Consider the following 23,589-nt stretch of genomic DNA (forward strand, 5'->3'; position numbering starts at 1 on the left):
GACAGTAAAGAGGTTGGTTTCTTTAATCTAACAAAAATAAAGGGCAAGAAGACTGCATAGAAAAGTACATAAGATCAACACTGTAAAAACAAACCCCTAATAAAATGGGATGATCGCTCTGCCACCGAACATGGCGGGGGGGGCATAAACCAGCCACTAATAAGCTTAGACATGTGTTAGAACAAGTTCCAAAATCCTCACGGCTGTTTGGGTCACAAACAGTTTTCCAGCAATAGGAAAGGCAAAGCCTGCTAACTTGTAAAATGAAGTTGACGAAGGGGCTTACATGAGAATGGAGACAGGCAACCAGAAAGCCACTTATGTTTCTGTCTTCCAACAAGACTAGAAATATGACGCAAGCCAGACTTTGTTTTCTGCCAAATACACTTGAGATTTTTAAAAGCGTAACTACAAAAAAAAAAAAAAAAAAAAGAGAGAAAAACAGAGCTCCACCCCATAGTCCACAGCTTTTTGTAAAAGTGACAGGAGTACAAAGATACAAAAAACCACAGACATCACATATACAATGATGAAAAAACCTGACATTTCCCTCCAGCTCAAATCTTCACAGAATATGCCCCAAGCAACCAGTCACGTATAGGAATATAACCTGAATGAAGCATAAGACAAAACCAGCATACAGTGTTTAAAGAGAAAACGGGCTTCTTCAGAGAGACTGTCTTGGGAACACACTTTTGCTCTCTGCGGGGAATAGTTCATTAAAGCTAACGGAACACCTCACAAGTGGAAATGCAAGCAGGAGCTTAAATTTTGCAGGAAATCCACAGGTAACTTCCCATTAAAAATTATTTTTACCATAAAGACCACTTTATCTATTCTTCTAATGCCATGCTACAATCTTTCAGAACAGTGTCAATTATTAAAAAAATCAAATTTTTTAAATTTGTTACCAGGAAGTCCATTTGAATGTTTTTGTAGCTACATGTGCCTTTTTGCTAAAGCTAATTACCAATACTTAAGAATTATTTTTTTTTTTAATTTTTGAAAGTTAACTTTTAATCTTTGACCTACCACAAAACAGAACTTCCTTAAAAAAGAAAACTTCTTAAAAGCAGCAGAAATAAATATTATCCTCAGTTTATGGTTAATATTCTCCCTTCAGTGGCCTCTTTTCCATCTGTCACAACACCTCTGAGATTCTTTACCTAATCAGAAATCATAGAAATACTTTGCACATAGGTCAGAATTATAACCCTGAGTTTCTAAAAGGCAGTATTTTGTTGCACTCTTAGAAATAATACCCCAAAAAAATCAATTTATTTCCTCATAACAGAAATATATAATAAAATGCAAGAAATTAAAATATTAGAAGGGGTTCTTGTAGAAATACAGAGATCCTGCTTCCTTTATCACCAGTTTTTCAGTGTTTTTTACCTCTAAGTAACTGCAAATATTTAATTCAACACTCAATTTATACAGTGTATGTATATGTGTGTATATTTGCATTTCAATATTGTCGATAGGCAACCAGGATGCAGTATTTCCATGTTAAATTTTAGTAGAAAAATCACTTTTCAATTCCTAGCTTTGTAGTCAGAAATAGCTGCTCCTCACTGCTTTGGGGCACGGACTCGTTTCCATAGTTTACTTCAACTAAACATATACCAAAACAAGTCACTTGTTGGGAGAGGAGAGAGTTCCTTCTTCCAGCTCTACAACGCACACAAACAATGGAGGATGCAGGCAGCGTAGAGTAACAAACAACTAGGAATTTCAGTTGTGCGCCAATTTCATTCCACTGCAAGCAAGCAGAATGCAGTCATGGGTCCACATTTTCACATTATTTTGATGGGTAGGGAGAAAGGAATCATTTTCCGCATAAGACACTGAAGTTCTTTCTCTAATATAGACTTGTATGTTATTTGCAGTCAAGGAAAGACAATAAAGCCCACGTTTACCACATTATATGATACTAGGTCCTCTGGTATATCAGTTCCTGAGTAAGTCAAGGCTTACTGGATTCTTCCCATCATTTTCTTTCCGCTTTAAGTCCCAGGCTTGACCTGCCGTGAACTCAAAGGAACCAAATCAGCATCAACTGTTGAAGAAATAACCACTTTCAGGAAGATTCCTTTGAGTTACACCAGGTGGAAAAAATAAGTGGCCATATTAATCATACGGTTCCAAATCCTTGGAAATTAGTGGCTCAGTATCTTCAGTTGTACTTTGTGCGGATTGCGGGGCTGCAGCTGCCAGGCTGTGTATAGTCTCTTGCTGATGCTGCTTTGCCTTGTTATATAGAAGAACTCCAATTGTCACTAGGACAGTCCCAATGGCCGAGAGGCTTGTGATTTTGTTACCAAACACAATAATACTTAGCCAGATTGACAGCGCATGCTTCACAGTACTAGCAACACTGGAAAGGAATATAAAAATTAAGGCCAAAGAAAGCTTTCTCATATCCCACCACAACCATGCTTTAACATAGCAGGACCTCTCTTTGTTTTGTTTGCTTTTTAAACACCACCTCTTTTCACTTTTCCTCCCGAAGCTAATACCATAACCAAACTGATTGTATATTGGCACTCCTGTCTTTACACTCGTCTTTTTTTAGAGCTATGAATAAGTCACCTCAGGTTTTTGCTTTTGTTACTTTTAAGTATGCAGTACAGCATTAGCAATTCATTTCTAGCTAACAAAGGCATCCAGAAAATGCGAACAGAAGACTAGCACATAACTACCATTTGCGAGTCTGCTGCTACTATTCAGGTAATAAAGCATTATAACCTGAAAAGAATCAGTATCTACATCATACCCATAACATTATAACAAGTAGTTAAGAAATATTGTAGACATGTGAATACGAATATATGCTTTTACATCCTGCTACGTAGAGAAGACCTAACAACTTCAGAATAAGCATGTGTGTAAGAGTGAATTGTCACAAGACTGTAGCGGGGGCACCTGAAAGTATAAGACAGCAGAAGCCTTCAGAGTTTAGGAGCAGGATAACCCCCCAGGCCCTAGGAATTTTCATACAGATTATGATATTTGGATATTCATACCACTTCTTGAATCAGAATTGTGCAACAGCCTAACAACGCTGCTGATAACTGACAATGTAGGTGGAAGCTGTCTTTAGAGAACACATCTAATTCAACAAATACAGCTTGACGTGCTGGTGGTGTGCTTCAGAAAAAAGGAATACAGAGCTGATTGCTCATATTTTGTACTGCACCAAGGTGTATGTAGGTATTGCCTTATCACTGAAGTAAATGATGTAGGGTTTCAGTGAATCTGTTCAGTCTCATTTACCAGCTTTATGGAATGGCTGTTAAACCCAAATTCAATACCCTTCCTAGTAAATGTGAGTACCTGTTCCATAAGCCAAACATCATGGATCAAATGCTGCTCTCCTCATACAGTGAGGGACCAAACCACAAAGTTTTGGTGATCTGGATGTGAAAAGTTTTCTTTTTAATTTGATGCATTTGTGCATTTACATTATTTATTTCTTTGCACAATACCTTTACTGCCTAGTTCTCAAGCAGAAATACTGAGTAAGAAAAAAAGAAAAGAAAATAGTGTTCTTGACGTGAAAATACAGCTTTACCTGAAAGTCACAGGAGAAATTTTTCCCATCAAGGCATAGGCTGTAACACTTTGTAGGTGAAATAAGACTCCATCTATTAAGAGAAGTATGACAACATCTTGGTTGTAGCTGAAGCTCCTCCCACTTTTCCCAATCACAGGCACATCCTAAACAACAACAGCAAAAAAGGACTTTAAGAGTTTAGTTTATAAGCAAATCTAACTTCCACCCAACTCATTATTATTATAAGCAGGTACAGTTTTACATTTAGACTTCAGTAAAACAAACCCTATAAAATACAGGACATTTAGATACTACAAATTTTTCAGAGAGTTAATATTCCTGTATACCATGTGAACATCGTCAAAAATTCTACAAATATTTAAAATTTTGTTTTCAAGTCTTTATCTAAAACTTTAAATGCACTTAGACAAAAACATGACTTGATGTCAAAAATCCTGAAATAAACTCGGGCTTTCTGGGTCACTTGTCAATTCATGCCTATATTAAATTATTTCTTTGAAATTTTCCTCTTTTTTACCTTCCCCGATCTCTTGCAAACATGAGATGAAATGCATTTCAGGGTGATTTTTTTTTTTAAAGGGGAAGAATGATAAGTAAAAATTAAGATTAACCTTAACTGCACATTCTGTTCACAAGTCAAAAAGAGAACGTAAATCATTGTCAGTGAATTCAAATTACCATGAAAAATATCCAAGCTGGAATAAGCATAACCACTGCAGCAGCACTCGTGTAGAACTGAAGCTCTGGGGCTCTACAAAGGAGAAAAAACAAAGTTTCCTTTCTTAGAGCTGAAAACTGCATCATTATTGTATTTACATATATCAAAAATAAATAAAAGCCACCTACAACAAATTCAGCTATCTCTTACAAAGATAGTGGTTTGCTTTTTATGTTGGCCGAGACAGACTGAAGATAAAAGGCACAAGTTTTCAAGACGAAAACTAGCATTTCATCTTGTGGTAAGATACATTATAAGTGTATTTTACCACAAGATTTTACTCCTGTCTCGTTTCACAGTTAAAACATCAAGCGAGTTCTAAAGTTCGTTTCTGCATGCCTAATAATGTTAAGGGATGTTTTATGATTGCAGAATAAGGACTTATTTCTGGATATGTTGAGAGATTTAGTTGATTATGAGACTCCGACCTACTGTAGTGGGATCTGAGCATAGAGGAGTTTTCCTTTCCCTGACAAAATGATTTAGGTTAAAGCTGTCTGTAAACAGTCTGAGAAAAAAAAATAATCTTGGTGCAACATAATCATAAATATATAATTTCCTTATGGAGCCCAAAGTCCATTTATGATCAAACCTGTAATATTTTTAATACTTACGAAAATCTGTATTTATCTCCACTGAGTAGTTTTTTGGAAAAGACATTTTGCAAACTGGAAAAACAAACAAACACCACCATTTATCTGTATTTTAGTTATGACAGATAAATCAATCTATGAGAAAGACAGTTGTTTCCCTTAGACAGGTAGATACGTTTTCTACATATTATGCAACTATAAAACAGAGTTTGGTCTAACCCCTTTAGCGTAATGAGTAGTACTATTTTTTAATCTCATGAGTGCTAGCAGATATGATAAAGAAACTGTATCTTCTGTTAAAAATAAATTTTAAATAACAATACTTAAATGCAGTGTACAAAACCAACTATAGGCAATAATTTTCTTCAATCTACCAATAAATTAAATTCCTTTATTCCAGAGAAGCAACTGTCGTTATGCCTTACCAGTCCATGATATTAGTAGATAAAGCTGCTGAGAAACCTAGAATGTTGAAACTGATTTCAGTAGCTGTACACAGAGCTAGCCCACCCATAACAGGAATGAGAGAGAGATTAACCAGCAATCCTGCAAAGGAAAAGAAAAATTTAAGTCTGAGTTTAATTACTGTACTTCAAATTACATGTATCAGGTAATACAGGTTTTGGAAACTTAAATTTCACATTAACTTCTTTAGTTGAAACAAAGAGCAACTTATTTGACTGGATTTTAAAGTACAGAGGTTCTAAAGTGAGAACTCGGACAACAGCAGGGTGCTCTTAAAAACAATATAGACACACACGCACTGATAAAAAAAAAGGTATCTCCCTTGGAGAAAGAAAATGGGCAGATTACAGTCTTTGTTTCATCTTTTTGACCAAACAACAGAAGGAAGTTATACTCTCCCTGTTTACTCTGTGATTTAATTACTCTTCTTCCTCTGGTTTATTTCAACCTTTTGCCATTTTGCATCACAAAGCAATCTGTGCATGGCTTCTGTATTACTCCTATGACTTATAGCTGGTAACAAGCAAAATAAAATATCTTCAAGTAAGTAGCATCCAATTGCAAGTACAATCGCAAAGAAATTATATTGTGGACTGGAAGAAATCGTATTGTGGTAAGCCAGTTGTTTGGGTTTTTGTTGTTTTTTGTTTGGCTTTTTTTTTAAGTCACAGAGTAAACACAGTGAAGAAATTAAAGAATTTTAAATTCTGAGCAACAAGCCGTCCTTATAAGAAGGACTTCACTGAACTTCAGTTATTTAAGGCTGCAACAATATTTTCTTGACATAAAAATAACTGGAGAGCAACAATGCCTTTATTGCACTCTACTTACTGTGTTCAAACAGAGTGATTCTTCCATCTGCATTTACTAGAATTTGGTGGAATCTCCTCATGTGTGGCTAAGTGACAGTATTATACACACACACAAAATAATAATCAGAAAAAAAAAGTCACATTTCAACAATTAAGTACTTACCAGTGTATTCTCCTAATATCATCCGAGACATGATAACAGTAAAAATAGGTGCAGAGCTTTTAACAGTTTCTGCAAATGAAACTGCCACATTTTTCAAGCTGACTAGACCCAAGACTACTGTTGCAAATCTGTAATAGAAGAACACATGAAATTAAGCAAAAAATAAAATAATGCTTTAAGACCTACTCTTAAACATCTAGTATAAAAAAAGAATTGCATTATAATTTCTGTAGGTTTATAAATTTGAGCAGTAGTAACTAAGAATATGGACAGGTGTAGCTGACAGTCAAGTTAACAAATCATGGTAGCTTGACTGAACTGCAGCAACGGATCAGCTGCACACCGTTACTCCACAGCGCCTGCCAGGTGGAATGTGGCAGAGCTATTTCTTTGTACTTTGGCTTGAATATTAGTATTTATTTAGCACAAATGAAGGCACCCTTAGGCAAGTTTGAAATTTCTATGTATGTACAGTGGACTTCCAGAAAAAAAAGTTTACTTTTTAATGCACTCTAACCAAGCTTCAGATGACAGGGTTTTAAGCTAAAGTTTTCAATAGGCCCAGCTGCAAATGTTAGTACAATTATGCTGATAAATAGTAATTCACCAAGGAAATTTTATCATTTGTAGTTACCCATCAGGTACACTACGTATTTTCCATACTTTAAACCATGAAATTAAACAGGGCAGCAGAGTTATTACAGTAAAGCTACTCTGAATTAGTGTGAATCCTGTTACCCTTTATCACTTTTGCAGTGTAGAGGAAACCAAATCATATATTCTTACTCTGTCCTAGAGCACAAACCGATACTGTCCCAGCACACAGCAAATACTTAGTTTTTAAACAATAGATGTTAATAGCCTGTATCACATTTGAGGCAAATGACTGGAAAAGGTGAGGGAACAAAGCAACATCCTAATAAATACTAGTACACTAAACAACCATCAGCCTCAAAAGAGAACAGGAAGAAAGTAAAGGGAAAGAGAAGTATGTTCTGGAAGAAGCTAAATGTGACGGGAAGCCAAGCTAGCCAAAAAAACTAACATCTGGAAAAAGGAACACAGCATTTAGCAGTAGGAACTAAAAATAAGATTATCTTGTATTCTTTTTGGGGGAAAGGGGAATACACTAAATGCTTTCCAATCAAGAACAAAGAGAGCCATGAAAACACAGCTTCCGTTCAGAAGAACGCAATGAAGCAAGCAGATAAATCTCTAGGTAATATTTAACCATTTACCTCATTAATCCAACAAACAGCATTATCATGATGAAATTGGGTGGATAAGAGATGCGTGTTTTGTGTTGATACAAGCAGCATGGAACAAACATTTTTATACAGCCAATGAAGGTGGTTGAAAGCATTTGAACAGCACCTAAAGAAAGACGAGAGGAAAAAAAATAATAAAATCAGAAGATGATGGGAACATGACGAATCAAGCAACTTCGTCTAAGATTTTTTGCTAAATCAAGCAATTGTCTAAGAAAATTTCTTAGACAAACTTATGTGTAGTACTTTTAGCAGTTAACAAACATGGCAATTACTGTCTAGATTTTATGAATTCTCACAAAAGCTATTTACTTCTACCAGCAAGGCAGCAGACTAAAACTAGGGTGGCATACAACTATAAAATCCAGTTCACAGATGAAATGCCCTTTGTTTCTCCTGTTAAAAAAAAAAAAAAAAAAGGAATAAGCAGCCCAGCAGCCCATTGGATAACAGAGGTCACACAAAGGCAACTTTTGCACTTCCACATACAAACAAGTTAAGATTTACAGCTCTGGAGACTATCAGAAGCTGACTCAATTTTAAATTTTCTTTTTAAAACCACACTACCCTCCAACACAGAAAACAAAAAATTACATTTTTCTTTCCAGCTGGTAGTTCTCAAACACCATCTTACAGCTTCTGAGCAAAGTTTCATACCATCTTGCAGCAAGCGGAAGAAAGGACTGTAGTCAGAAGCCCCTTTGCAGGCCGAGATCACAACTTATGAGTTCCCAGCCCCAAGATCCACACCCACATCTCCTAACTTGGTCTTTTTCACTTCAATTGAACCATTTTGTCCCTCAACTTTATATAGGAGGATCTGGTATTGTCAAATATCTTACTGGAATTAAAATGTAAATGAAAGGTGGGTTACCTAGCATGCTGGGCTCTCCTTCCAGTAATGAAAGAATATATTTGTTAAGAAAAAGAGTGCAAAAGCTGAAGAAAAACCACAAAGTGAGGTAGATGAGAGCATGAGAATTCCAGATGCCCAAGTCCGACTCAATCACCGTAGTCTCCGTGATAGTTATTTTCAGAACATTCTCCTCTGGTACACTATCACTCCTAGCAATTACAAATTTTTCACTCCTGTTAGCAAAAAGCGAATCCAAACGAAATAGTGATTTTCCCTTTGGCTTTTCTTCAAGGGGAGGAGGATTAGGTTCCTCTGGTGTCTGAGCACTTGTCACAGTCGACATGCTGACGTTAAGAAATTAATATTTGTCCTTAATACAAACCAACATTGACTTAGCACAAAACAGCACTTTGACAGAACAGAAACATCATGTGATTAGTCTTTCATCTCCCGTGGCCTGAAAAAGTGTACTTGGTCCTCCAAATAACATCTTGCATAAAAATAAACTTCACGTGCTTCTTCCTGTCGTCTACTCCATTGTTTCTGCCTAAGAATGAAAAAAAAAATAAAAGAGAAAGGAAAAAAGCATGTAGCTCTGAACATAATGACATTTTAAATCTCTAATGCAGCAAAAATACCACATTTCACCTGTAGTTTATGAAAGGTAAAAAGTCTTCCAGACTGGATTTTGTGCTCCTAATACCATGATACCAAGATTAAGCACTAAGAACTTACCTAAGTGAGGGTTTTTTTTTTATTTTAAAATAGCACACACACATACACACAAAAGGCTTCATGTGTTTTTAAGTTACTTCTCTTCTAAAGTATGTCAACACAACCTTTTCCATTACAATTAACTCCTTTTCAAGATTCTGCAGTTTCTTTAGTCTCAGTCTAAGGTCTTCTTACAACCACTCAAAAGAAAAATCTTCACAACACAGAGAATATGGCAGGAGCCTGTACCCTTAGTACTAATTAATCTGTTATCACCTCGAGTCAAAGTGAGCAGTCAATAATCACGGACTATAACTTCCAGTAATCATAAATACAGTTATCCTGGCAACTGTGAGATCTAGGTGAGCAAAGTACGAAAATACGTCCAAGAGCTTTCCAAACAGACTTGTTCTCTGATGAATTACTTGCAAATAATGCAACATTACTTATTTTGCCATTGCGGTACTGTTATAGCTTGCAATTCAATATTAGTACTTGCAATAATTCTCAAAGTCTTTTTAAAAGATCTGACAGAAAAAAGCATTAAATTGTTTGCAACTAGAGCTTTCTCCTTTTACAAATTCATAGGATGGTTTGGGTTGGAAGGGACCTTAAAGATCATCTAGTTCCAGCCCCCCTGCCATGGGCAGAGACATCTCTCACTAGACCAGGTTGCTCAAAGCCCCGTCCAACCTGGCCTTGAACACCTACAGGGACTACATGAAACGTGGCAAGTTACAGTAGAAGAGTACAGAGAATAAGAAAAACACACTGTGACCTTTATCCTTCTCAAGTCATGTAATGTTAGTTGGCATCATAATACAGACTTTGAAACTGTTAGCATTAAGAAAGAAAGAAATTGCACCTGAGCAGCTTATCTACAACATTAAAACAAACAATTGGATTTATTGCTTCTATTTTACAGTCTGTGTTTTATGAGTAAAAAAGATACAGTTGATCAGATGAAAATGAAATGACGAACAAGACCTCTTTTGCTTCTCAACAAACAAACAATAGGGGAAATTAAATTTTAAATACTTTTTCTCCAGAAGCACATTTGCTGGATAGAGAAGATGGTGGACCTTACACAGTTAAAAAGTAATTCTTGCCAGGGAAGTTAATCACTCGACACCTTGGAAAAGCTGTCTGAAATGAGATCATAATACTACAGTACATCAAACAGTGGCAGCACAAGACATAATCAATGGCAAGCAAAAATACAAGAGTTGTAACAAGAGCGACTGCACCTGCCCCGATTTTGTTAGCACGTGAACAGGTGATTAGGATATACTATTTTCTGCGTGCCTTTTTAATGTCCAATGTGGCATGTCAAAATAAATCATAAAGAGGTACTAAAGAGTTAAATATATCCTGTCAGTGTCCATATCCTAAATGCTGAAATTTTGCATTCCTTATGTTCTCTATTTCTGTTACTAGACATGCACAGAAGGTTTCCATCCCTATCCCCTTATCTCTTTCCATTTTACCAGGCAATCATACTAGCAGCACACCACGGTACAAGACCTTCTAATACACTCGTGTTAAACCATATACTTTTGTTAACCCAGTTTAAGATAAAACTAGCCAATTTGAAGAAAGATATGCATTCCTTAAAATAACCGGCTAAAAAAAACGGATTCTTGACTCCTCCTCCTTTCTCAGGTCTTAAAAAAAAAAATACCCCTCTACATTCAAAACTGTTAGTTTTCACAACTTTGTTAATACTTTTTCTGTTTATACTACTCAATGAAAAACAAAAGCACTTAAGCACAATGAAACTTCGAACCTCAGTGGCACTGTGATATCGTATTTGATATCACTGATTCCACACACGGCAGGAAGCAGAACAGCAAATAAGAATAAAACTACTCCCCTAAATCACTGACCTGCTGTCTTAAATGAACTGGAAAGTCTTAAATGGGCTGAAAGAGTTCTCCATCTGGAACTAATTGTCTTCCTCCCTTAAAACCAACCAGCAGCTGATGTTTATCAATAGATGAAAACGTGGCAGTGGCTGGTAGTCTGTTTCTCTTGGATTACACACAAACATACAATCTTCCAGCTCACAAGAACAAACAGCACGCAGTGCATTGTATGCTCTTCCTTGTATCTTCTGCAACTATTAACTGTTAGCAACAAAAATGTTATATTACAGGTGGAAAAAATACGGAGTATAAGCTTTAAGAGTTTCAAAACAAATTCTAACTTACAAGAAGTAGCTAATTACCAATTCAACAACTTGCCAATTTCTTAGGCTTTAAGACATCATATTCGTAAGACTACCTGCATTCAAACTCCTTTTCCCTTTCTATTCAGAGCAGTTCAAAATTTAATCAGAAATACATTCATTTCAAACTTAAAACAGGAGCAGAGGAAAACCTTTTCTCAGAAGGCTTTTAAGAGCAAAGAAAATGAACGAAGACATTATCTGCTTGTGCTTTTAAGCATCTAGTTTTAATAAAATAATATTACTCTCCCCTCAGTTTTTAACAGAGTAGTCATACTTGGTTCGATTACTAAATTGCTTACACTATTTTCTATTGTGTGCAAGTGGCCTCCATGGGAATAAACATCACTTTGCTGACAGGCAGCCTGCATGAATATATAGAAATGACCGAAATATATAGAAGTGACAGTGCTTTTGTGGAAATGGTGTCACAGCTTAACATTTTGAATTAGCAGCAGCTCACAGCTTCTGAAATAAGTAGCACCCCCTTCGCTCACTCCAACTACATGGACATGTGATAGATCAAACCAGGGAGACTGCTCCCCACCTGAAATTTAAAGCTGCAGGGAAAAGGGTCACTCTTAATCCACACCAGGACTAGTACACATCATCTACTCTTAATCCAAACACATCACCTACACTTAATTCACACTGCTACAGTTTAACCTCATCACTATAAAAGCAGTATGTCTACATGGATTGTTTCCTACAGGTCTCAGAAGAAAAGAAACACCAAGTTTGCAAAACATCAAATGCAGAAGCAACACAAGTTAACAGGAACACACACACTGCATTTTTGCATTAGTTCTTCCATAAAAAACGTTTTCCAAAGAAACTATAACATTCCACACTGAAGTCAAGTGAATAAAAGAGAGAAACAAGAAACTGACCTCATGTAAAGTTTTACAGCAGTACAATTTTCTAACACATTTTAAATGTCAGCAAAATCAGTTTTCCTTCTCCGGTGAAGGGGAGGTCTGCGTCAGATCCACCTTCCTCCAAAAAGGCAGAGACATGAGGGGTGGAGCAGCTGGTGAAAATCCAGTTGCAAGCACTGAGCAATGCTGTAACAAGGACCTGACACATTCCCTTCACCTAGCCTTCACTAAGGATTTCTGCAACAGAGTTACAGATTAGATAAGGGCAGCCAGCAGAGCTGTCTTCACCCAACACTAACACCACCTAGTCGTCTGCTTTAAAAGTAAGCATAAAGTGAGAAAATTAAGAGTTCTTCCACAGGCATATCTGATAAAATAAACAAAAAGGCAAGAGACAAAACCAACTCAGATATTCAGTTGTGTCGATGAGGTTATCACTGACATGTCAAAAATCACGTCAACTTGACACTGACACATGTCAAATAACAGTATTAACTTTCACTTCATGAGAAACTGCCATTTTAACCCTGTTTTTTAAGAAATTGTCAAAAATAAAAAAGCCAACAATACAGCCAGAGTTCAATACAGAGTCTTTCATTAGAAAGAATAAAATTATTTAAAGATAACACACACAGCAACAAGAGACAATGAAGTCATGTGAAAGAGGAAATATAGTGTCTTTTAAAAATTACATATAGTATACGAAGACATGATTTATCTTGCAAATAAAGTATAGCATTTCCAGCACTACAGATTCTGGGGCTTTTAACTATCTCTTGCAACCCTGGTTATGCACAGAGTCCTCCATGATTCTTCGACAAAGCATAATAGATATTTTTTATGATTGAAATATATTCACTGGCAAGCATCTATCAAGTATTCCAACAAGTTTTATATTAAAATTCTTCTGTGATGCAGCTCACCTCAAAACTGATAACCTTTTGGTCAGAAGCTCTAATTATTTCTTAAACAGCTAAGCAGATTCTGGCAATCACCACTACATGTATGACACCAACAGTTTCTTATTGCATTCGTTTGTCTGAGACTAGAAGTGCTCTGGATTTTGGAATGACCATCATAGAATCACAGAGTGGTTTGGGTTGGAAGGGACCTTAAAGATCATCTAGTTCCAGCTCACCTGCCCTGGGCAGGGACACCTCCCACTAGACCAGGTTGCCCAAAGCCCCGTCCAACTTGGCCTTGAACACCTCCAGGGATGGGGCAGCCACAGCTGCTCTGGGCAATCTGGGCCCATTCCTCTAACAGTGAAGACAAAAAGCCATTGCTATGGTTTTTCTGACCACTTGTTAGTTACCCGTATATGTAACCCGTAAAGACAGTACCTGTAAAGTACAGATACTTTCTTTTGACAATATCCACAAAGAACTTGTGATTTAACCCCAGCTGGCAGGCAGGACCAGGCAGCCACTTGCGCAGTTCTCCCCCTTCCCCCCAGAAGGGTGGGGCGAAGAGGGAGAAAAGGAGGGGAAACGAGTTGATAAAGACAGTTTAATAGAACAATATCAGAAGAGGAAAATAGTAATAATGGTAAAAGAATATACAAGACAAGTCACTCTCACCACCCGGTAAATTGGTGAATTGGCACTGTCCTGAGCAGCAATGGCAAGTACCCCCCGTAGCTAACCCCGTTTTTATACTGAGCATGACATCTATGGTATGGAGTATTCCACTGGCCATTCCATCCTTCTGTCTAGGCTCCTTCTCGGCTTCTACAGGAAGCTGAAAAAAGTCCTTGAAAAATATAAACATCACCTGGCAAGAACTAAACCAACATGCATTACTGACATTCCTTTCATACCACATCTGAAACACAGCAGTCACTAGAAAGAAAATCAATATTATCCCAGCTGAAACCAGGACACAACTCTACATATCAAGCCAGCTTTACACCTTGCACATAAGAGTAAAAGCTCAAAAATGTTCCAAGTGTTAGAGAAACTAAGGCTAATCTGATAGTGAAAAAGTAGTGGCTTGGGGCGTGTATCTCTTAATCCACTATTGTGCAACACATGTCACCCAAACATTGCTTCCAACGCCAACAAACGTGCAAAATTCAGCATCCCAAGTAAACTGTAAGTATTAACGCTGCTTCACTTAATGATGAGTGAAGAGATGTTTATAAACACAGACCGCAAATACAATCACAAAAACCATCTCCCGTACAAAGAAGACGCGGAAAGACTGAAATAGCTTAGTACTTTCTTGCATTTCAGCTGTATTTTCAGTCACCCAATGGTAAGATCTGCCCTCCTCTCGTTCAGGACCAGCTCCCAGGCAGGCAAACCCGGTATTTCCGCGCCTCGGAGCTGACCGAGCATCCCGACCACCGCCGGAGCGCTGCCTTCCCCACCGAAACCGGAGACCTTGAGGGGAACGGTGCCGAACTGCCTCCTTTTTGACCCGTCTCTCCGGCTCAAGGCCTTTTCTGTCAGAACCATCAAGGCGCAGCGGGAGGCAGCGCGGACATCTTCCCTCCTGAGGGGAAGGGGGCGGCGGGGCCGTAGCGTTCCCTCCCTCCCACCGCCCTCCGGCGGCTCTTCCCGCCCGGGACGGGGAAGTGACGTCCCGGAAGCACTTCCCGGAAGCCGTACACGGCCTTTTGCAGCCATGTAGATAGCGTTACCGGAGGGGGACGGCGCCGAAGCGGCCATGGAGGGCGACGACGACAGGTAGCGGCTTCGCGCCATTGCTGAGGGAGGGAGAGCCACCCCCGCCCCGTACGGGCGGAACCAAGCGCTGAACGGGGGTGGCTCTCCCCAGGCGGGCGGAACCAAGCGCTGAGGGGGGTGTCTCCCCCACCTCGTTACCCTGCGGGGCGTGGGCCGGGGAGTGGTCTGGTCCGCCCCCCCACCCGGCGCTGGTTGGTACGGCCCACGCGGGAGGGCGGGAAGCCTGAGGCGGTGTCGGTAATGGCTCCCTCCTTCTCTCCCCCTCCTTCTCTCCCCCTCCAGCGGCGCCGCGGCCTCCCCGCTGCCGAACCTCACCCCCCGGCACCGGCAGCTCATCCCCACGCCCTGCGGCCCCGTGAGTACACCCAGCGCCGCCCACAATTACTAATAAGCATTAAATGCACAGCAGTCCAAGGGTGTGTGGTAACAACAGTGTCATGGCTCAGCCCTGCCTCCAGGTGACTCCCCAGTTCCATGTGATGAGGCTTTTTTTCCCTCACGGCCAAGATCACAGGAAAGTGAAGTGATTTTTGCTGGCGTGGTGCAGTTTATCTGTTTCCACCATTTAGACTGCCTGGGATGAATGGAAAAAACATCTCTCGCATCCTTTGCACGTTTCTTGGAACTGTGAACCGTTTTGTACAATTTTCTAAAGTTAAAAATCATAGAATCATAGAATGGTTAGATTTGGAAGGCACCTTAAAGATCATCTAGTTCCAATCCCCTGCCATGGGCAGGGACACCTCCCGCTAGACCAGGTTGCTCAAAGCCCCATCCAGCCTGGCCTTGAACGCCTTCTCTGGGCAACCTGGGCCAGGGTCTCACCACCCTCACAGCAAAGAATTTCTTCCTCATATCTAACCTAAATCTCCCCTCTTTCAGTTTAAACCTGTTTCCCCTCGTCCTATTGCTCCACTCCCTGCTCCAGAGTCCCTCCCCAGCTTTTCTGGAGCCCCTTTAGGGACTGGAAGGGGCTCTAAGGTCTCCCCGGAACCTTCTCTTCTCCAGGCTGAACACCCCTAACTCTCTCAGCCTGTCCTCACAGCAGAGGGGCTCTGGCCCTTGGACCATCTCTGTGGCCTCCTCTGGACCTTCTTCAACAGATCTGTGTCCTTCTGATGTTGGTGGCCCCAGAGCTGGAGGAAGGACTGTAGAGGGGGTCTCCCCAGAGTGGACTAGATAGAGGAGGAGAATCCCCTCCCTCGCCCTGCTGGCCATGCTGCTGGTGATGCAGCCCAGGGTACAGGGTACTGGGAAAAAGTTACTTGCTGACTACATCACAATGTTTTTGATGGGCATTGGCAATCTCAATTTCAGGAGATGAACTTAAAATACTGTGACCCTTGTGAGGCACTGAAAAAAGCAGGCAACATATGGATATAAACTAGAAAAATGTAGGCTGAGTTCTCCCTTTCTCAGCAGCTTTGGAGTTTCAGTTCAGTTGTAGAGAGTTTCTCTTCCTTGTCCCAAGGAAAACCCTGCAATTGTGTCACTTAGTCAGGTTGCTTTAATGCATTTCTTAGGAACAGCAATTAGTTTATACTGCATTATGTGTTTAAAAATTTTCTTTCTTTACAGATAAAACCTTGTTCAGAGTTATCGTTTCCTGTGAAGATCTACTTCTGTGTCACTATTCTGTCTCTGCTAAGTGTCATAGGGCTAACCATAGAGACACTTGTTCAACAAACAGAGGAAGATTTCACCATTTCTCTTATTCAGTTAGTTGGAGTTGGTAAGAAACATACCATTTGTATTTTAAAACAAATGTTTCTTTCCCAAAGTAGTAATTAAGCAGCAACTGAAGTTTCTTATTTTGCTCCATTTGGCCTGATATGTTACGTAGAATCTTCTGCTAGTTCAGCACTAACAAGCTAGAGGCTTTTGCCATTGTTGCTTTTTCCAGTAGTATTTTAGGGAAAGAATTAATAATAGACATTATTAATTATCTGAAAAAATGTTCAGATTTTAGGAAGTTTTGCTATAATTGGCTTTCTTACTGGTGTTTCCTTAGGCAGATGTGGCAATGATTTTGCTTTCAGATAGCTGTCACTTTACATCAGATATACTGAATGTTCAGCTATGCCAGAATGCTTACCGTTTCCCATTTTAATGCCTGTACTGTAATATGCTGAGGAATTCAGAGGTGTCCACGCCACAGCTTGTCATAGAACATACACAGTTTGATCTGAAACAAGAAAATGTTGTCATCTCCCTCTGTTAAGTTCCTGCAAGGATGTTCCTTCATGGGAAGTATTTTAATAAAATAAAGTAAGGACCTCATTTTTTTTAAAGCTCTCTTATTTTGTCTAATAATTTTTGTCCTACTGGAAGCAAACCCCAAACTTCCTTGGATATTTCGAATTAGAACTTCAATAGAAACTTATGTTCATATTCCTGGGTCCATTTGTATTAAACAGAAATGAAACTTAACATGAAAATAAATACAACTATAAGTATTTTAGGAAGTCCACTTCAGTGGCTTTAGCAGGTTTTGGCTGTTGGCTCGCTGGCCAAAACAGTGTAGAAAAGAATGGACTGTCTGTGGGTGTAACACCTTGTGTACACGAAGGACACGCTAATCATGAGCAGTCATGGCTTTCCAGCTTTCATGCTTTCACCCAGAGGGAACAAGGACAATAGATTTGTTCCAGATTCTATAATTAGACACATACAAACAATACTTTTATTCCAAAACTCTGGTTTGATTAGCAGCTTTTCACACAGGACTCAGCATACCAACAAAAATTGCAATAATAGAACAGATCATTGGTGCCTCCAAACTGTCACACCGTTTTTGTTAGCAACCACTGTTTTGTGCTTCAGAGAAGAATTAAGAACCTTCATAATAAATGAAATGAATCACATGATGTTATAAATGGGGAAGTTGAAAGCATGCTTGCTAATCTATTTTCCCCCTCCTACCTTCTGTTGATACTAGTTAGTGTTTGATGCTGCAACACACAGAGGAAGAAGTGCACACCTCTCACAAACCTCTGGTTTAAATCAGGAAAAATAGTGCACTTTTAACACATTGCTTCAGAGTTCGACGTTTTAATGTGAACAAAAGTTGTTGTTTCAACATATTAGTCAGACAGCATCATTCAAGGAGTGAAAATCATGATTGGCTTACCTTGAGATTTTAAGATGTGTAACTAACCTCCATAAACATGCCAAAACCACATGTTTTCTGTAGGGTAAACAAAGACTGACAGAACTGATAATAGTTCTTTAAAGAAAAATAGATGTCCCAGCTATAACAACCTCTTGGATTTACCACTAGAGATATTTACTTTAAAGAGGGTTTGGGATCTAATTTGTTGAAAAATGTCAGGGGATGTCCTTTATTTCAGGAATGTGTCTATGCTATCTCTGCAAAAATCTTAATGTTCAGAAGAAAGTTTGTTTTCAAATGATTTGTACAGACGACTTCTGATTTAGCAGCTGAATTTGCAAAACAAGGAAATACTGTCTTAAAACTTTCAGGTCCTCCTGAGGTCATAAGGCTGCAAAAAAAATCTCACGATTCACTTTGTACTTTGCCTATCATTTTCAGTTTTCTCAATCACTGTTAATAAAAGTGAAGAAGGAAGTTCATTCTCTAGAAGGTTTGTTTAGAGAAACTGAAGTTATCATGTTACTTTGAAAACTCCTATGACACTTTGTTCCCATGTCCCAACCTAGCAAAACTAGATTATTTGATGCGTGGAATCCAGGAAGTAGCCCTCTGGAAAAAGAAATCTATTGTTACTTTGTCTATGGTAAGAATTAATTAGTGCTTGCAGGAGCATCCGATATAAGAACAAAGCATAGATTCCCGGTTTTATGAAAGGGAAGCCTTTTCCTTATTTAGGCCTTGTCAAAACAGTGGAGAGTTCAACAGTGACAGCTAGCTGTGGTGTTAAGAGTGGTGGGTTTTGATGTATTTTATAAAAACATAAATCAGAACTTTCCTGAACAAGTTCTTTTCTGGGCTATAGTTTGCAGGGTGGGGTGTTTCAAAATTTCCACAAAAAAATAAACTCTTAGGAATACAGTCTGTCTAAGTTCAATGCAATACAAAAGCTATTCGTGGTGGGCACAGCCACACAAACAATACTCAGAGGTGTGTGTATGAGTAGTAAATTCCTTGATAGTCACTTGCATTACTCTCACTGGAAAGATTATGTAATTTTAGTTCTTTAATAAAAATGGTGTTGCTTCATTTTACTCAAATATACTATTCCACATAGTGTTCAATATAGTATTAATAGAATAATATACCACAGCTGCCAGTTAATTTGGATAGCTAATATCTTACCATTTTCAAAGTGTTACTTCACAAGTAATTTAAAAATTGAAGGAATTATTTCATTTCTTGCATGCTAAACACAGAGGAGATATCTCATTTTAAGTATCTGATTCAGGCTCCTTGGTAAGGGTAAAGATATGCTCTTGACTGAAGAGCCTAAGTTACACTGTCTTGATACTTCAGTTTTGTCATCTGGATCAAGCATGTTGAAAAATTGCACCATGTGCAATCTGTGTTCACCTGGTAACTGACCTTTCCTTCTCCTTCCAGTGTTCTGTGTATACTATGTGACTAGAGGGATCCTGCAGGAGAATCGCCAGGAGCTCATCGTCTTTGTTCTTTCCATCTTGCTAGTGATGTTTCGTTCCATTGTCAACTTCACAGTTCTCTCTGCTGAACAAAAGCCGAAACTCCTGGTTAGTCTCCTGGCTTTAATTAACTTTGCTTTTCTCCACACCTTGGATTTAGAAATCTTAGAAAGGCAAGACATCTGTGATAAGGGCACTGATAACAGAGAAAAATCACGATGAATTATTCTTACCATTCAATAACAAAATGTGCACCTCCACAATTGCAAATCTGTTTCTCTGAGCTATTTTATGGGTTTCTTTATGACGGTATCTGAAAGTAACATAAATATCAGAGTTTTGCTCACACAGGATTACTGCAGAGATATCCTTCACTTCACCTACTCTGCTTCAGATTTCTGTCTGTAAAACAACTGGCGTAAAGTCACGTAAATCTAACCTATGAACAGAACTGGAGTCTCAAGGCTATACGCAAGGACATAGCCATTAGCCTCACTGCTCCATAAATGCAGCAGTGTGTTTTTAAAAGAGTTATTGTAACCCGCTGCAAGGAAACAAAAAGATACAGTGTGCTAGGGGAAGTACTGCCATTCCTTATTATCTTGTTTTTATTTCATAAAGTTAAACTTCCGCTTGCCATACTTCTCAGAAGTCCTTCCCTTTTATGGTTCCATATTTATCACAAATGTGAGAAGGAGGTTTCTTCCTGTGAAGTCATACAAAAATTATTCTTCAATAGAAGAGATGACAACCAAGCTAGGAGGATGGAGCAAAGCAGAATGTGCCTATTCAATTTGCATATCAATTGTACATACTTATCTACAGCAAACTGGGTTGTTAGGGTCAATAAGAAGTAGGTACCAAAGAGATGTAAATTGCTTTATGCATCCCAGTCATCAGTTTATATATTTAACAAGAACTTCAAAGTAAAGCCTGGTGTAGAACATGTAAGGACTTTTTTTTTACAACTATATTAGTAACTTGGATTACTGTAACTCCTGCTTCCTGAGCAAAATTTCTGAGCCAGAATAAGGCATACTAGTATAAATATTCTCATATCAATGCAATTATGAAGGACGTTTTGCCACTTCAGCCGTCTTTAAAGCAGCAGACATTTAATGTGAATGCCAGCAAAATTGTGGATACAACGCAGACAAAACCAAGGTTTTCTGAAATGTAATAAGATCATTCCGAATAACCTACTGTCCCCATTGAAATCAATGGGAAGATTCTTACCCATTGATTTATGCCATACAGGAAACTTAGAGCCAGTCTCTGTCAACGAAAGCTGTTTCTTCAAACTGTATGGTAAAACCTCGAACAAAACCTTGCTAAAAGTCATCACGGTACTACAGGGAGCACAAAGGTTACGTTTCTCTTAGCAGTTGTAAAACTACTACACTGAGGGTAATGTAAACCAAAATAGCCAATGTGAGTTTACAGTTATTACCAAGTGGTGGCAACAAATGGCAAAAATCATGGCCTGATCTTTGCCACTTAACAGTATGGCAAACTCACCTTTAATTGTTGTCTATTTAAATGCTATTAATAGGCAGCATGGTTCTCCTTACTCCTTTATTCTATTATCTCTAGTTAGAAGGTTTAAGAACTGTCCCTGTTTTATCATGGCCAGTCACATCCTTATTTCTCTTTCCCATTAGGCTCGCTTCGTTCTGATCCTCTTGGTTGGCTCCTTTGATGTCATCTGTGCCATCATCCTCATTCAGAGTCAAAGCATGATGGCCTTTCGAGTGGGTGGTGCTCTAGAAAGCCTACAGTCACAATACTTCATGCTGAACCTCTGTTTTTCCATGTTGACCTTTGATCTTCAGGCACAGGTATAGAACTCTCCCCCTGAGTTCCCTTTTTTCCCTCCTATTGAGAATATCTTAGACTAGCTGAGCTGAACTGTTAACTTCCTAGAGCAATCCTGCCTCTATCTTACCTTTTAGATAAAATTAGCTTAATTATGGTCATCTCTTCAGGTGTTTGCTATAGGGAAGCTTAGTTAAAATCCATAAAAATTAATCAACATATATTTTATCATTGTCCTGCCCAAAAGGAGAACTGAAACTCCAGCCCAACATGGCCTCCTAAAATAAGAAAGGTTATTACGGCACATCTCAGACTACAGTCTCTTGCCTTCCAGCCATCATAGCTGTCTCCTACCTCTGAGAAAATGATACTGGTATGGGAGAGGGGAGCCTGACCTAGCAGGGCAATCAGGGTGAGACAGCAACCTGCAGTTACAGAGAAGTGAAGTGAACCCACGGTCTGTTCAGAAAGAGTTTGTACTTCTGTACAGTACCTTTCATTCTTACTTTACTACTGTATTACCCTGTATTACCTTATGCTTTATCTGGAGCACATCTTATTGCCTTCCCTGTTCTTTGTTGTTGCTAACATGGCATACAGGAAAGTACATCTGTCCTTGTGTCCCATTTCATACTGTCTGTCAGTTACTGAGGAAAAATTTTAGCCTTTAGACCTGTGCCCAACGTGCTGTTGCTGGGAGTTTGTGTCAAATGTATTTTGGTGGGCTGTATGGTCTCAAACTTAATAATTTTACCAAATCTTTGCCTCTTCTCTTTCAGCTCTGCTTGTGTATTCTGCTGATAAGCCTGCATGAGATCACCCTTCTACATAACCTCATCTCTGCAGCAGGGGTTCTTTGGGCCTGCCTGAAGGCAACCATTAGCATCATCGCAGTAAGTATTCAGTAACAGCAACACTAGTAAGGATAGTCAACTTCTGAGGCTACAAGTTCTCAGCCTGAGCAATTATCACAGGCTGGGAAGTCACAGCCTTCCCATTCCATGTAATACTGCTAAGTGGAAGGGAGTCAGAATGGATCCCAGCAGAAAACGACAGCACCAACAGGATGAAACAACATCACACCATCATTAGTCCTTTCTGAGGGACATCATTGTTTTATTCTCAGTCCTTGATCACCTACTTTATGAAACCTATAGGACCACAATATCTTCACTATTTCTACCTCTTTGACAAGGTTAGGTGAAACTGGCAACAGTCCTCCAAATTATTATGAAGATGGACGTACAGATACAGTGGGACTGTCTAGGCATAATATCCTTTATTGGGGCAATTTCTTTAAAGATGAGTGGCAGTTTTCAGGTTAAGATAAGGATTTGTGAACTTGAAATGTAGTTTTTTATGTCAGTCAGGCTGAACTTCCTCTGAAATCTGGAGAGCTCTGTTCCAAGAATGATTGCAGAATCAGGGCCAAAGTACATCAGATACGTGAGTCTTTTATTACCAGGAAGGAGTTTAGAGGGTTTGGGGTTTGTTGTTTTTTTAGACTCCTTGGGTGTTTGCTTTAGCCATTCAGATAAATTCCTGACAGCCAAAATACAGCTCTCCAAGTGTTTTGACTGCCTTCCTTGCTAAAAATGGAGCTAGCATCAAGCACTGTGCTTTTAAAATACTTAAACTTTAGGTGAATAGTTGCACGGAATTACCTTTCTCCTGGATGTGGCCACTAACAGCTATCCATCAGGAAAAAATGGAGAGGGGACTAACTGTGAGCGTGACAGGTAGGAATGCAGATAGGCATATGAAATAGTTTGGTTTCCTCCTAGGAGCTCCTTTGTGAGGCACTGGATCTTTGCTTTCAGTTAAATTGTATCAAGTGTGCAAAGAAGGGAGTAATCAGAACCTGTCTGTTTTCCTGCCAAGATTAAAAGTGTAAACATTTCAGCTACTTTTCCCCAACCATCATAAACAAAGTTGATCTGACCAGTTGCCCTTCACAGATTCTGAGTTCTTTGCTTCTCCTTGGTTTGCCTTTAGGCATTAAAAGAGGCACTGTTTCTTTTAAGGAAAGAAAGAGGCGCTGCAGTTAGATCGTCTCATGTCTTGACATACAAGATATTCCTTATGCTTTCATTAATAGCAAATGTGTTTCTTAATAGTTCAACCAGTAATAGTAAATGTCCTAGGGATAAATACATATTCTTGCCCTTCGCATAAAACTCTCTACTTCAGAACTACTTGAAAGCCACTTTTTATCCT

At 39.0% G+C, this 23,589-nt stretch overlaps 2 protein-coding genes across 6 annotated transcripts in view; one reads left to right on the plus strand and one right to left on the minus strand.

Annotated features, from left to right (window-relative positions):
* Positions 1-15,111, minus strand: SLC35E2B (solute carrier family 35 member E2B). 4 transcript variants are annotated; one of them, XM_074609578.1, is made up of 10 exons: positions 14,491-14,843; positions 11,053-11,292; positions 8,471-8,999; positions 7,567-7,702; positions 6,329-6,456; positions 5,314-5,434; positions 4,910-4,963; positions 4,256-4,328; positions 3,575-3,720; positions 1-2,377 (listed from the first exon to the last, which is right to left on the minus strand). In XM_074609578.1, exons 3-10 carry the CDS (start codon positions 8,793-8,795, stop codon positions 2,131-2,133), a joined length of 1,230 nt encoding a protein of 409 aa, XP_074465679.1. In that variant the 5' UTR covers positions 8,796-8,999; positions 11,053-11,292; positions 14,491-14,843; the 3' UTR covers positions 1-2,130. The 4 variants fall into 4 exon arrangements, with proteins under 4 accessions (XP_074465679.1, XP_074465680.1, XP_074465681.1 ...); XM_074609579.1 differs by lacking the exons at positions 11,053-11,292; positions 14,491-14,843 and adding an exon at positions 14,916-15,111; XM_074609580.1 differs by lacking the exon at positions 11,053-11,292 and having other exon boundaries at positions 14,604-14,843.
* The window catches only part of LOC141751932 (uncharacterized), a 13,885-nt gene continuing 5,125 nt past the window's right edge, over positions 14,830-23,589 (plus strand). The window contains exons 1-6 of one of the 2 annotated variants that reach the window (XM_074609587.1): positions 14,830-14,961; positions 15,244-15,316; positions 16,540-16,693; positions 19,520-19,665; positions 21,219-21,395; positions 22,152-22,265. In XM_074609587.1, coding sequence (XP_074465688.1) covers positions 14,942-14,961; positions 15,244-15,316; positions 16,540-16,693; positions 19,520-19,665; positions 21,219-21,395; positions 22,152-22,265 — 684 coding nt within the window. In that variant the 5' untranslated portion in view covers positions 14,830-14,941. The remainder of the gene's footprint in view (positions 14,962-15,243; positions 15,317-16,539; positions 16,694-19,519; positions 19,666-21,218; positions 21,396-22,151; positions 22,266-23,589) is intronic. The other variant, XM_074609586.1, reaches the window with a different exon arrangement.

This window comes from Larus michahellis, chromosome 16 (assembly GCF_964199755.1).
Source record: "Larus michahellis chromosome 16, bLarMic1.1, whole genome shotgun sequence".
NCBI classification, from domain to species: Eukaryota; Metazoa; Chordata; class Aves; order Charadriiformes; family Laridae; genus Larus; species Larus michahellis.

Coding starts and splice junctions, on each gene's coding strand:
- SLC35E2B (XM_074609579.1), bottom strand. CDS start 8,795: ATGTCGACTGTGACAAGTGCTCAGACACCAGAGGAACCTAATCCTCCT. Junction 5,435..6,328: donor GATATTAGGAGAATACACTG/GTAAGTACTTAA, acceptor TTTCCTTTGCAG/GATTGCTGGTTAATCTCTCT. Junction 3,721..4,255: donor CAGCTTGGATATTTTTCATG/GTAATTTGAATT, acceptor GTTGTTGTTTAG/GATGTGCCTGTGATTGGGAA.